The sequence below is a fragment of the Protopterus annectens genome, chromosome 6.part0 (assembly GCF_019279795.1).
Source record: "Protopterus annectens isolate FY-2018-M chromosome 6.part0, PAN1.0, whole genome shotgun sequence".
NCBI lineage: Eukaryota > Metazoa > Chordata > Ceratodontiformes > Protopteridae > Protopterus > Protopterus annectens.
The window spans coordinates 429,417,263-429,432,553 of NC_056737.1; the positions used below are offsets into that span (position 1 = coordinate 429,417,263).

Genomic DNA, 15,291 nt, shown 5'->3' on the forward strand with positions numbered 1-15,291 from the left:
AAGGATTAGTATGTTTGTAAATACTCTGGGCAATGACTAAGGGCTCCTTGTGGGTCTTTCACAAATATATCACCAATCTTTTATAAGAGAATGGAATATGGGCTTGAGGCTAGTCTAAACCATTTCTTAGAAAACTGAGAGCGAGCCTTTCCAAAGAAAGGGTCATCCAGTGAGAGAGGGAGGGGAGAACAAAATCATTATACTTGACTATCTTAGAGACAATAGCTTCCTTAACTCTTGTCATAGCAGACTTAGTGAAACGGAGTCATTCATCCTCACTATAGGAGGTATAAAATTTTGCACTATCTTGCAAGGAGATGAGCATGCTCCTGGTGCAAGCCAGATATCATGCAAGATGAAGCCCGTATGTGATTATGCACTGTACAGAGCTAAAGGTGAGACAAAAGTCCATTCCTGACCCTATGACTCTATCTCCATTCAAATATCAACCATTTGAGTAATGGCTATAAGCCACGGATCCTGGCATGGGAAAATACAAATGAGTCATCTCAACTAGGACTAGCCAGTTTAGCTAGGTCTAGATGGAAGTCTTAGCAGGGGAATCCTCGGCCTAGAAATCTTCATTTATTCAGAGCTTCTTTGTGCCTGGCTTGGACATCTGTGACTTAAAGACCTTGGATTGCTTCTAAAACCATATGTGGACCTACAAAGCTGATATAAGAATTTTTTTGTACTTGCTCTATCTCATTGCTATTTAACAGTTCTGCTACATTTGTTGATTTTGTTGAATTCTTCACTGCTTTTAGCCTGCATTTGATAAATGAATGTCATCTGTTTGTTACTGTACTGCTCTTAGGTCATATTATCAGTATTCTGGTATTTTCTAACCCTGTGTGGTACTGCAAAAGCTGTCCTGAGTTTGCCAAAGTTCTCCTGTGTTTGCAAAATATTTCTTAGTTTTGCAAAGCTTTTCTGTGCTTGTAAAATGTTTATATACATTTTTTTCTATATTTGGAAAGATTTATTAGAGTTTGTGAACTTATTTCCAAGGATTCCTATTACTGCAGGAATTCTGCCTTTTGTTATAAAACATTTGTTACTGCACTGGATCACAAAACCAGTTTGTTTTACATTAACAGGGTCTTATTCTGCACTCTGGTAGGAGCAGAGGGCTGATTCAACCTATCTCAGTTGGGAACTGCTAGTTGAAGGCTTATTGTGTGTTTATGTGATTGGACTGAGGGCTTGACTATGTAAAAGTCTTCCATCATGTTGGTATTTATATATTTTGAACATTTCTCAGCAATTGTGGACTTATTTCCAAGGATTCCTGATACTTCAGGAGTTCTACATTTTGCTGTAAAGCATGTGTTACTGCATTTGAGCTCAAAACCAGTTTGTTTTACATTAAATGAGTTTTGTTCTGCACTCTGGTTGGAGCAGAGAGCTGATTAAATCCATTTGAGTTGGGAACTGGTGGAAGGCTTATTGTGTGTTTATCTGGTTGGCCTGAGGGCTTAACTGTGTAAAAGTCTTTCATCCTGCTGGTATAAAAGCTTTACATTTGTGAGATGTCCAAACACAGTTACCCATGCCTTGAATATAAGCAAATCTCCCAATTTTAAAATTCTTTATAGGAAGCACTTTCCTTAGTCTCCCACTGCTCATAGCTGTTCAAAGAACTGCCAGTTTCTGCAAAGGGCAGCATCAGTGCAGGTAATTTAATAGTATACTACTAAACACTCAACCTTTAAGTGACTCTCCCCTATTCCTTCCCAACTACTAAAGTTCTGGTATAATGAATAAGTGTTTCCCTGTCATCCCTTTTTCTGGCCTGGTGGATATGGGCATCCTGAGGCAGTGTAGCAACTGCCTTATGTTCACTAACAACTGTTAATTTTAGAACAGAAAAACACAATGTGTGAAAGATGTAGACGCACATTTTCATTGAAGGCAAATATCTCACATACACACATGACAAATGCAAACCAGGTTGTCAGGGTTACACCCAAAACACTCACTACCAACACTAAGGATCAAACATATAAACCTATATATAGGTTCATAGGTTCATACTAGGCTATCTGCCCTAGGGCATTTATAAGCCTAGCCAGAGTGTGTTTGGCTTTCGCCACCCATTTTAAATTAATTTTGCTATGCCTTTTTTGAGGTTAGTATACTGTGCCTCTGTCTAACAGTGACACAGAAGTGATAGCCGGGGTAAACCTACGATCTCCCATCCACTCATCAAGATTCTTCTTGAAGAGAGTCAATGTGGGACTCTGCCTAACTTGGACTGGGATTTTATTCCAGAGTGAAGGGAGCCTCTGGGTTATGAATCTGTCCCTCCAGCATGTCCTATTTATTTCAGTGCTGAGGTTCAAGTCTCTCGGCCGATGGGATTTGGATTTTCTGAGGTGCAGCATGTCCATTAATTCTGGGTTGGACATGGCTTTATACGTCAGGCACAGATCGCCTCTGAGCAGGCGGTATGCCACTGAGTAGAGCTGGAGTTTCTTTAACCGGGCAGCATATGGCATCTGTTTGAGACCTTTGATCCTCTTGGTGAGGTACTTTTGGGGTCTTTCCAGTTGCTGCAGGTGTCTGGTAAGGTACATCCCAAAAGGGGCATTGTACTCAATTATGGGCCTGATGAGGGATGAGTAAAGACGCACGATGACCTCCCCTGATCTAGATGTGAATCCCTTCATGATTAGGTGGGCTATATGAAAATGTTTTTCTAACCAGTTTGGCCACGTGGTTGTCAAATGAGAGATTGCTATCAACTTGGGTCCCCAGGTCCCTAATGACTTCTTCTGTACTTAATGGATTACCACCTATGTGGTAATTTGTGGGCACTTTGTTTTTGCCAAAGGGGATGACTATACACTTTTTGGCGTTTAGCTTGAGGCCATGGCTCTGGCACCAGTTGTCTGTTTCTATGAGGCCCTTTTGGAGGATGCTTGTGTCGGCTGGAGAGTTGATTATGGCGCCCAGTTTGTAGTCATCTGCGAACTTGGTCAGCCACAGTCCTTCCGTGTTGGCCTGTACCGAGAAATATATACTGAACAAGAGAGGTCCCAGGACTGAGCCTTGTGGGACGCCACTTGTAACTGGTTTGGAGTCTGACATGGCTCCAGCAATTCTAACCATGTGGGTTCTGTCCTTGAGCCAGTTTGCAACCCATCTAGTGACATAGGGGTTTATATTTAAGCTGGTGAGCTTATCTATAATGCCCGAGTGGGTATTGTATCGAAGGCTTTTGCGAGGTCCAGGTAGGCTGTGTGGACCACCTTCCCCTCGTCAATGGCCTTGGTGACTGTTTCAAAGAAATCAACCAGGTTTAAGAGGCAGGATCTGCCCTTAACAAAGCCAAACTGGGTAGGATCCAGTGTCTGTAGGTCCCCAATATCTTTATTTATGAGGACCATGATGATCCTTTCCATAGCTTTGCAGACCAAGCTAGTCAGGCTTATGGGGCGATAGTTTCCAGGATCCGTTGAGGCACCACCTTTGTGGAGAGGGACCACTGTTGCTGTACGCCACTCTTTGGGTACATATCCTGTAGTAAGGCTAAGATTTAACAGTAGTTTTATTTTTGGGTTTAGCTCTTCTTGGAGTTCATGTAGGACGCAGCCCGGGACACCATCTGGTCCCATTGATGCTGTGTTTTTTGCTTTGGAGAGGGCGGCTCTTACCTGAGCATCTGAGATGTCAGTGGGGTAGCACTCTGTTGTGATAGGTATTTGCCCTTTGGTGGGGAGAGGGAGAAGTTTGCACTGAACCTGTCAGCTAGGATGTTGGCTATGTCTGTGGGCCCGGTGTATTTTTTGTCATTTTGGATTAATTCTGAGCATATCTGGGAATTCCCACCCAGGTTCCTAACATAATTAAAGAAAGCCTTGTGATTATCCTTAGTGTCCTGTGCAGTTTTTCTCTCGAAGCTGGCCTTAGACAATTTTATGAGTGCCCGTAGTTTTTTGCTAATACTGATCAGAGATGCCTTCCCTTTTTGGGATTTTGCTCTATCATGTAGTAGCTTCCTCCTTCTATTGTATAGTTTGTTTATGGCTGGGGTCCACCAGACAGGACGCCTGCCTGTGGAGGATTGGGTCTTGGTTTTATTTGGGATTACATGATCCATGCATTCCTGAAGGTGTTCATAGAATGCGTTTATAAAGGATTCTGGTCTGGGCCAGTATTTTCCACAGGCCCGGGGCTTTGAAGGATTTCGGTTTTGAGGCGTGTGAAATTTGCTTTAGAGAAGTTTTTCACTGTGGTTTTCTGGGCAGGGGGTGGGGTCGGGATGTGAATATCCAGTGAGATTAGTTTATGGTCTGATCTTACCAGTGAGGGATACACTTCTGGTCTGGAGCATAGTGTCCCCATGTTGGTGATGATCAGGTCCAGTATGTTTTCCCTCTTGTGGGAGTGGTAACAAGTTGTTCCATAGCATTTGAGTTTATAAATTCTAGGAACCTTTGGGCTAGGGTGTTGGAGCTAGAGTAATGCTCCCAGTCTATGTTTGGGTAGTTGAAGTCGCCCAGTATAATGGTGTTTGGAGAGACCTTCATATTTTCCAGTATTCTCAGGAAGGCCAAGTGGGGTTCCTGTGTTTGGGAGGGTGGTCTGTAGCAGGCTATAAACTGGAAGGCAGTTTTACCCACAGTTAGTTGCACATGGATAGTCTCTGATGCTTCGTGCTGTGCCACCAACCTGGAGGTGTGGGTATCTTTGACGAATATTGATACTCCCTCCTTTTGTGGTTCGGTCCAAGTTTTGGGGCAAAGCATGGTATGAAGTATAACCTGGTAGTGCTGGGGTGCTCTCGGGAGCCTTGAACCAGGTTTCTGTTACTGCACAGATATCGATGTTCTCCATGCTAAGGAGAGTTTCGAGTGCATGCATCTTGAGGTTTAGACTTCTGGCGTTGAGTAGTATTACTCTTAGTTTCTTATCCCTTGTGATACCTATGGAGGTGGGTTTGTCTTTTAAGCCTTGCCTAAAAGGCACTATGGGGTAGCAAGAGCCTTTGCCAATATCCGAAGCCCAGGGATGACAGGTGCAAGCCGTCCCTAGCGAAGCATCGTGGCTTGTCGAGCATGTCATCCCAGGCTGGCAGGCATTGGATCCCCTTTGAATGACACCAACACTTAAGCCAATTGTTGAAATTGATCATCTTGTCTTCATATTGTGGCATCATTCTTGGTGAGGGTAAGATGCTACTCAAGGTCAGGGTCATACCGGCCTGGGCTACATGCTCAGAGAGCTCCTCTATGTCTCTTTTCATGTAGTCCAGGGAGTCCATCCAAACCTTCAAGACCTCCTAAAAGCATCCCTCAGTGGCCCCGTGCACACTTAAAAAAGACAGTATCTCACATAGCACATAACTCTGAAAATCATAGTAACCTCGCTTCCAAGCCCATAAGGCAATACACCACACAGCCAAACATTCTAGTTATTGGGATTCCATTGTAAGACATACTGATGTCTCCCTTACCAGGGTAAACAAGGAGAAGATCACAGTGCGCTGTCTGTCTAGAGCCAGGATCTGCCAGATCATGCATGCACTTACATCTTTAAACTACAAGTACCAGTATGGCATTGTCATAGTCCATGTGGGCATAAATGACCTAAGATGTACCTTACTGGACTATATGAAGATAGACATGATGGAGCTCTCTGAATATGTGTCTCAGGTGGTTATGAATCTAGCCTTGATGGCACTCTACCTTCACTAATGATGATGCCACAATACCAATAAAAATATAAAAGACTGACTTCAACAATTGGCTTAGTTTCTGGTGTCACAACAAGATAAGAGGATCCAATATCGGGTCTATATTAGAACATCGAAGATTCAGAACTTTGAATGTTCTAATATCGACCCTTATTCAGCGAATGCTGAAAATAACGAAGCTGCAGAAAACCAATTTTTTTCCTAGGGAAAGAATTTGGTTGTCCATTTCTGTCACTTCACTATTTTCAGCACTGTGGTGGAATGTTACGGGTCGGGTTCAGGTAAGTGTGCGATTGTGTGAGCATGAGGATTAGGGCTGGTTAGGTGAGTTAGGGTTAGAGCGCAGGTCAGGTAAGTGTGTGATTGTGTGGACATGAGGGTTAGGGTGGGGTAGGTGAGTTAGGGTTAGGACGCGGGTGAGGTGAGTGTGCGATAGTGACGGAACTTAGGGTTAGGGTTTGGGGTTAAGGTAAGTGGATAGTTAGTGGTGTATGTACAGTTTAGTGTAGGGTTAGATGTAAGATTTTAGGTGTATTTGTGTGGATTGCTGTTTGTTTGGTGTGCTTGTGCTGTGTGTATGTGTTTCGGAAAAGCAAATTTTTTCCCTAGGAAAACATTTTCTGTTCTGAATGTTCGAAGTTAGGGGTCGATATTAGAACATTCGAAGTTCTGCAGCTTTGATGTTCTAATATAGATCCCCAATATCTGTCACCCTGGGGAGACATGATCGACAAACCATGATGCTTTGCCAGAGATGGTTTGCAGTTGTCATCCCTTGGCTTCTGGATACTGGTAAAACCTTTATCTATCCCCATAGTGCCTTTTTTAATCCATGCCAAGTTGTTAAACCCTCCAACATAACAAAAATCACTCACAACTACCTAAAGGTACTGCTTCTCAATGTTAGGAGTTTAAATAAATAAACTGCACTCCCTGGAAGCACTCCTCACCCTGGAGAATGTAGACATATTTGTAGCAAAGAAACATGGCTGATATCCATGGAAAGCACCCTGGGTATCAAACACTACAATGCCTATCATACATTTAGATCCCCCTCAGCTCAGGATAAAACAAAGGGAGGAGGTGTCTCAGTGTTCATAAAGGACAAGTACACTGCTAGACTGGCCCAACAACATGATTCACTTGAGCTGCTCCATGCTGAAATAACCACATGTGCGGCCCCTATCGTATCTTTGCTAGCTACAGATCTCCTAACATGAGTCTGGAAAATGACACCTCCTATCTAAACCTACTAGAATCTCTTAATATTAAGCCCAATGCCATACTTATGGGTGACTTCAACTACACCTCCATAAACTAGGAGACATATGACCCATAATTCACTTGTTCAGAGGTTTTTGGATTTAGTCAACGTAACCACCCTAAAGTAACTAGAGGTACTACTACAAATAAACATGCTGCTCTCTTCCACACATTAACTCCTCCCTGGTAAGATCTGATCACAAAATGATCTCCTTTAGTATTAAAACTAACCTAGAACCCCCATCAAACTCCAAATCAGTTAAGAACTTTGCTAAGGCCAATTACTCCAAACTAAGTGACAGTTTCTTGAAATTCCAAGCCCCTCCAAACCCAGATGAAACCTAGGCGTACTCTGACCTGTAAACAAAAGCACTGTAGAATCACATGCATAGCTGTACAGAGTAGGCAGTACCTGTCCGAGTCAAACCTATGATTACTGGCAAAAATAAACCAACCTGGTGGACCCCTAACATAAATAGGCTATTCAACAAAAGGAAAAAAATCCTCTCCAAAGCCAAGAACGAACAGTCAAAATAGTACAAAAAGACACTCTCCACTCTAAATAAACACATTAGAGAGCTGGTCAAATTTGTCAAAGCAAACTATGAGGAAAAGATAGCTTCCCAGGTGACAGATAACTATAAGGCTTTTTTTAATTATGTTTGTAACGTCAGAGGAAATGGCTAGCAATGAGCCGAGTTAATCATGAACAGCAACACTTACACCCAACCTGAAACTATAGCAAATCTGCCTCTACCACATCCAAAGAAATACCTGCAACCATCCCACTACCAGTCATTACAAGGGAACAGTTACTTATTGCACTCGCTAAAGCCAAAAACACAGCCTCCATGGGTCCCAACAACATTATAGGATGCTTCCCAAATAGTTTAAAACAGAATCTATCAAGGCAGCTAGAAACCCTCTTTAGCCATAGCCTCCAGATGGGCTTTGTCCCAGAGAAATATGGGACTGCAGTCATCCTTCTGCACAAGGGGACGCCTGAAGACCCATATGCTTGACCAGTCTTGTCTGCAATGCCATGGAGAGAATTATCATGGACCTGATCAATAGCAACATAGGAACTCTTCAAACACTAGACCAGATACAATTTGGCTTTGTCAAAGGGAGGTCTTGCCTGCTCAATCAGGTGGACTTCTTCAAGAAAGTCACCAGGACCTTGGATGCTTGTAAATTGATACACATCACTTATCTAGACTTGGCCAAAGCTTTTAACACAATCCCCCACTCGGGGATCATAGAAAAACTCACGGAGTTAGGCATAAACCCCTACATCATCAAATGGATAGCCAACTTGCTCACTGACAGGACACATGTTGCCTGGATATGTGAATCCACTTCTGATAACAAACCTGTTACTACTGGGTGTCCCAAAAGACTCAGTGTTGGGACCCCTCCTGTTTTGTATATACTTTTCTGAAATGAAGAAGCCAATGTTGGGGGCATCTGGCTCACCAAGTTCGCCAATGACTGTAAGCTGGGAGCAATCAGTGAATACCCAGATGATGTTGACATCCTACAAACAGACTTAAAAATGCCAAATGACTGGTGCTAAAACCATTGTCTGAGACTAAATGCTAAAAGTACATAATCATACCCTTCAGCAACTCAGATATCCCTGTAAATTGTAATACTGATAGTACTCTCCTAAAAGTAGACCCATTGGTGAGGGATTTAAGAACACAGATAGATAGTAACCTAATCTATGACCACCTGGTAGCTACCGGAGTGAGGAAATCCTTATGTGTGGCTCAACTTATAAGTAAAGGCATGGCATCATTATCAAAGGAAGCCATAGTGCCATTGCACTCTGCCCTCATCAGACCCATAATCAAGTATAATGCTCCCATTTGCATGTACCTAACCAGGCACTTACACCAATTAAGACACATGCTTTATGCAGACTGAATAAAGGCCCTATCTCTTTACTCCATCTTATATCATTTATTCAGTGGTGACTTATGCCTGGCCTCACAAAGCCCTTATTTGCTACAATGTATACTGACCCTGACATTTATCCAGTTGACATACATTGGTAATAGCATAGAAAGCAATCAGGAAGCTTCCTTCCTGGCATCCTCATTTAGATTACTGGACTTGGTAAGCTCCAGTCCAGGGTAACCCTCATCTCAATATTGAAAAAAAAATGAAAATTTGGAAATCCTGGGCAGGCAAGGGATCACTGTGAATAGAGCAACCAACTGACAACTCAAAATTCACCCCCATGCTTTGTCACTTTTGATTCTATTCAAGAGAAGGTCCACCTCCCAGTGGTCGACTTTCTGGAAATACTTTCAATTCAGACACATTTTTCATCAGTCTTCCTGTCACTCTAGTTACCAAAACAATATAAAACAATCTAATAAGTATTGAAAGATCCTCCAGGGAACAACAAAACAAACATCCAGCTGTGGATAGCTCATATCTATTTAACGCTCTCCAAATACTACATAGATAAAGCAAGAGAAATTGTAGAGAACTCAAAACATCCTCCTTTCCATCAGATCAACTAAAATCCTGCACATCTTAGTTAAACTACCTAGGCTTCTAACTCACCAAATGAGGTTAATTTATAAGGAATATTGGATCGCAGCCCCCTTAGTGGAAAAAGGCTATAGCAAAACTGGCATGTGTTCCATATGCCTGAATCAACTAGCCGATGAATTTTATAAATTGTGGAGTTGCCCTCCAGCTTTGGTGATACCTGTCAGATTTAGTAACTAGAATCTGGAGCCTTCAAATTGATAATTTAGTGGACTTTTGGCTACTTGGACCCCACTCTTTAAACTCCATGTTATCAGAAGCTCAAAAAACTTGGATACTCCAGATTTCTGTAATTGTCAGGTTATACGTAGCCTCAAACTGGAACTCCCCACAAAATACCTGTATATCAGGTCTTGAATACCTTATTAAATATTTCAACTCATGGAAAGTTGGGACTTAGGAGTTTGCTTTACTCAACATTCACCCCCCCCTCCACAATTTTAGGTAAACCTGCTTTTAATTTAATAACATTATGGAACCATACATTACTTTATTTAGACCAATAACTGTCTTAATAGAATTACAGGATACTCCACTTGGTGTTAAGGTCATTGCCAGTCTTTTGGGATACCCATGCTTAACATGGCTGGGATGAAGTATCGATAAGACAATTCTCAGCATATTCTGTTCTATTCATGAATGCTGTCCACCTTAACAATCATGGATAAAAAGTGTCACATTTTTTCTGTTGCCTGTTTGATTACTTAATGGAAGCTTTAATAATTATTTATAGTATAATGTCTATGGAATAGCAGTTTGAGCCCAGCACCCTGTAAATAGACATAACAGATAAGTGTTCAGTATATGGTTATTTTGTTAAAAAGTGATTTTGTTATCTTGTTATAATTGTATAATCGCTGTGGTTGATTATTGTGCTCATTACCATTTTGCAATTTAAAAAATAAAATCAGGATCTTTGGCTAACAAAATTCATAAATGATTGCGAGCTTGATGTCATCAACAAGTCCCCCATGACAAATAAGCACTCCATCAGGAACTTACACTTGTCCACAGCTGGTGAAATAAAAACTGAATCAAGCTCAACATCAAAAATCACAAAACTGTAGACTCTGGTAAGCACCCACTATCTCTACCTTATAGCATAGATAGCACACCACTTCAAAATAAAAACATCATGAGAGACCTGGGTAATTTGATGGACAGCTACTTTCCATAAGTCTATATCATGTTGTCGAACTCTTAAAAGTTCGAACATCATATGGCCAACACCATATGATCGAACTTTTAAAAGTTCGAACGTTTCAACGGAGATCTCCGTACAGTGCGGAATAGGGAGATTTCCCTTTTCTGCATTGTAGTGCAATCTCAGAGTTGGTATATTTAAAGAGTGGGGTGTGGGGGTGCTGGGGGGCTTGCCCCCCCTGCTTAAACCATTCAGGTAGGTTTTTTCTTTGGTTTATTTTTTTTTTATTACATTTTCAAACTTTTGAAAGTTTGATCATATGGTGTCGACCATATGACAATCAAACTTTTAAAAGTTCGATTATGTAATATAGACACACTTTCCATTTCACAATACTGTTGCAAAAGTGATTAGGAAATCTTTTTATCTTGCCCAACAAATAACAAAATGCATTTCTTCCAGATCAAAAGAAGTCCTCACAACCTTGTACGCTGCACTAATTAGACTCATCATCAAATACAATGCCCCCTTTGGGATGTACCTCACCAAGTATATCAAGCAATTGGAAAGACCTCAGAGATTTTTAACTAAAAGGATCAGGGGCTTAAAAATACCTGAACTACAAAGAAACACTGGAGGCTTTAACCTTATACTCAATTTCATGTAGACTCCTTAGGGGTGATCTGTGCCTTGCTTATAGGACTATAACAAATTCTGTATCCAAAAACTTCTATACCTCAGTAAATCAAACAGTTTAGCTAAAACTAGAGCCAGAGATCTAAATCTACTCCAACAAATCAATAAAATAAGGTAGGAGGACAAATTTATCACACAGTGACTGCTTTAAAAAAGGAGCTGTACAGCTGGGTGGGTATTCAAAACTTCACCCCGATATGACTGTCCTGGCCTTCCTTGAAAAGAGAAATAATGCAGAAATGGCCTGGTGGCTCAGTTATCTTGCAACTCCTATGATCGTATGAGCTCTTCTCCTGCAGAGACCAAGAGGGCTGGTTTAACACTTAGTACAGCTAAGCTGAAACCTTTCCTCTGAGCGCCTGCTTTTGTGATAATGCTCATGTCTATGCCTCTGGCTATGACAGAACACATCATATGGTGCAGACCTTCCAACAAGAAGTGCCTTCAAAGAACTCAACTTTGGGAGATCATTAGATCAGCAAAAGTGTTTCTCCCTCCTGCAATGGCAGCTTGCATGGCTGAATGTCATACTCCTCCCTGAAACAATAAAGGCAATGCCTGTGAAAGCCTTAACTTGTAATCTGACAGTTTCATGGATATTTAAAGACATAAGAAAGCAAGATACTTCACAAATAATAGGAAGATCAAGAGCAAAACTGTGTGAGAGACAAAACAAAATAATTAGGCATGGGAAATTAGCTTATGTGCCTTAGATGTGGTATCACAGAATGCATTAGAAGTGAAGCAACTACATCACTAATCATAGAAAATATTGAACTTTTGCCAGATCTTGACGGGTGGGAAGAATACACCCCCAAAAAAGTTAAAGGAGAGTCCTGCATGTTAGATATTAGTGTCTAGGAAGACGAATGGGTTGGATAATTTCCTGGTTTTAAAATTACAGAGATTTATGCTTCTTTGTAGTCTATTGGGCCCTTTTTCCTGGATAAGGTATGATTCATAATAGTAGACAATACCGGAAAAAAGATGGAAAGTCTTTCTTTACTTCTAAGTATAAACTTTCTATGCCAGAAACCATATCAGACAGCATCAAGTTATAATATTAATGTAATTCTTGTTCTGTAATTTATTTAATTTATTTTTTATTAACCATGACAAGCTAAATGGGCCAATGCACTGCAGTGGTCCATTTAAGAAAAGCTCCATTAAGCAGTCAGTAAAGCAATAGAGGAAACCAAACATAAAAAATACAAAGACATTACTAAAGGCAGATATACTTGACAAAAATTGTAACACTCCATTTAAGACAACAGATGTAAGACATTAATATAAATACAATCCAAGGAATTTACTAAAGAATAAGGCATAAACTATCTATCCATAAAATGATTGTATTTAAACAAAATTATCTTAGAAGTTCAGGTTTTTTGAATCTGTGACATAAGGAATTTGAAGGATTGGAATTCTTTGTTAGAAGTGTTGGGTATTGTGTAGTCGATGTAAAAGAAGAGTGTCACGTGTTGTAGAAGGGACTTGTGGGACTATTTTAGAACAAAGAAAGTGCCAGAAGTGCAGAATGGATGAGTGATACATTTAGTTCTAGAATAGCAGAACTGATGTTGTCATATATGCAATTACATTGTTTATTAGATAATCCATTAAAAGTTGAATATTTTCTTGTTTGTTACACTTTATAATACATTTATTTATACTAATAAAGCAATTGTTAGGTTACAAAAAGAGTAGGCTTACTAGTGGAGAGCAGAAATGCAAAATTTGATTTAGGTTTCTAGACTCAGGCAGGCATGCCTGCTGCTTTAACTTGCCACACTGATGGAGGAATAATGCACAAAAGTAACAAAGCTAAGTCTGCAGTGCATAACTGAATATACAAACGCCCATAAAAATCCTGAAGTAGTTAACTAGAGGGAGAAAAATGTACAGACTGCGATTAAAAACAGCAACAAAACAAGAAGGGTTCCTTACATCGTATTTCATCTGCATAACCTCCACATTGTCAGATGTTGGGTGAAAGTTCTTGAATACACTCTCCTTGTCCTTCATCCAGGATTCAAATTCACTGCAGACGCTATAAAACTTGTAGAGCCTGCTCATCTCCTCAAGGGCCTTCCTGCGAGTCTGTAACAAAAAAAACAACAGAGTGTCAATTCCAAATAACATCAAGCCCCTACTAGCTAGCTCTTCAACACAGAGATGCAGCCTAGAAAACCCAGCTCTGAATTGCAACTCAGGTTCTGAAACATGGGAGTCAGGGAGCAACTCCAGCTCACTTGTCTTGGTTTAAGGCAGTGGTTGTTTAGGTTAGTTGACTGCCAGCAAGTCAGCAGAGGCTTGTAATTGTCAAAGTAAAGCCAGAGCTGAGGATGTGAGCTTGGCAGCCCCCAAAATTATATAGATGTGAACAAGTTAATGCATAGTGATAGCTCTGCAGGTTGTCCTGGTGATGTGAGTACTCATGTCAACCACCAGCATGGCGTTAATACCTAATAAGAACATTGTCACTAAAAGGTATAAAATGCCTCCATGGATGCCTGAAAAAAGACCTCCTCTGGTAAGCTTTAACCCTCATGCTGGTGACACACCAATGGCAGGGGATCAAATGGACATAAGGTCAAAGGGGAATGGACACAACACAGAGACAATGGCACCTACAAAAAAATGTAAATTACGAGCTCATACTAAAATTACACTACTTTGCTACTCTTAAGATATTTTAATCAGAAGTAATCTGCAATAACATCATAGCTTCGTTATTGTACCAATGAGAAAAAACGGTAATTAAATGAAGAAAATTGGACTAAGAACTGAACCTACAGCAGGAGACAGATGTCTGTGTCCCAGTTCCAAATTTAAGATTCTAGGCTTGTTGTCATAAAGTTGTGTGATTTTTCTCTTCCTGACACTTGTATATGGTGCCCCACCACCACTCAGCAAGGTAGAAGTGGTCGATACATTTGCTGCATCATGCTCCTAGAATGTTCAAACTGGAGTTCTAAAGTGATTCTACTACAGACACTATTGCCCAAAGTTAATCTGATCTCTCTTACATTTAATAGACATTAGCAGAGCAATAAATGCCTCTGTCTTTGTTCTACTTGATGTCTGTAGAAGAAATGCCATTGCTGTCTCTATGGAATTTTCTTATCAGTCCCCTCAAAAATCAGTACCCATTGAATATCCCAAAGCCTCCTCTCTGTTTTCTTTGAAACATTATATGACATTTTACTCAGAATGTTTGTTGTCAACTGCCTGCCTATGCACATTGGCTAATGTACCTGCTGCATGTATCAAACTTCAACTGCCTTGACAATCTTCTTGTGAGTTACTATTGTTATTATATCCTTTTACATTCTACAAACATATGTTTGGTTGTAGTCAAAAATATTTTATACATTTGTTTGTTAAATGGAAAAGCCCACTGTATGCAAGTGTCCCTTATCAGGGGAGATACTGGGCCACTGTCTGGCTAAGTGACTTATTCAGAGTCACACAGTAGGCAAATGGAGGTGGAGGGGATCACACCCTGTACTCTTGATTGCAAGAAGCAGACCATTAGTGGCTCAAAACCTCAATCCTCTGTGCTAATTGCTAGACTAAAATACTAGAAAGTTACTTTGTATTAACACAACTAGTCATGCTAAATATATGTCCTCACAAAGGCACAATTATACAAAAGTGTTTATTTCTGGAAATTCTATCATACCACACACACACTACACTATATTATAATACACTATGATTGCTGACATTAGATTGTTAAAACTTACCTTGATCCATAAATTTCCAGAAACCGACATTGAACATTAAACAAACTCCAAAACAAACATCCCAACAGTAAACAATGTCAAAATTAAAACCATCAGCATAGTCTTAGAATTAAGGGATAGGGTTAGCTTTACAGTTTGGATTGGAGTGAGGGTTAGGGTTAACACATGAGTAA

The 15,291-nt window shown here is 40.5% G+C and overlaps 1 protein-coding gene across 1 annotated transcript in view; it reads right to left on the bottom strand.

Moving 5' to 3' along the window:
* Nucleotides 1-15,291, bottom strand: part of SPTBN5 (spectrin beta, non-erythrocytic 5) — a 1,783,454-nt gene that overhangs the window by 1,349,209 nt on the left and 418,954 nt on the right. The window contains exon 15 of the mRNA XM_044073536.1: nucleotides 13,317-13,469. Within this exon, the coding sequence (XP_043929471.1) occupies nucleotides 13,317-13,469 (153 nt within the window). The remainder of the gene's footprint in view (nucleotides 1-13,316; nucleotides 13,470-15,291) is intronic.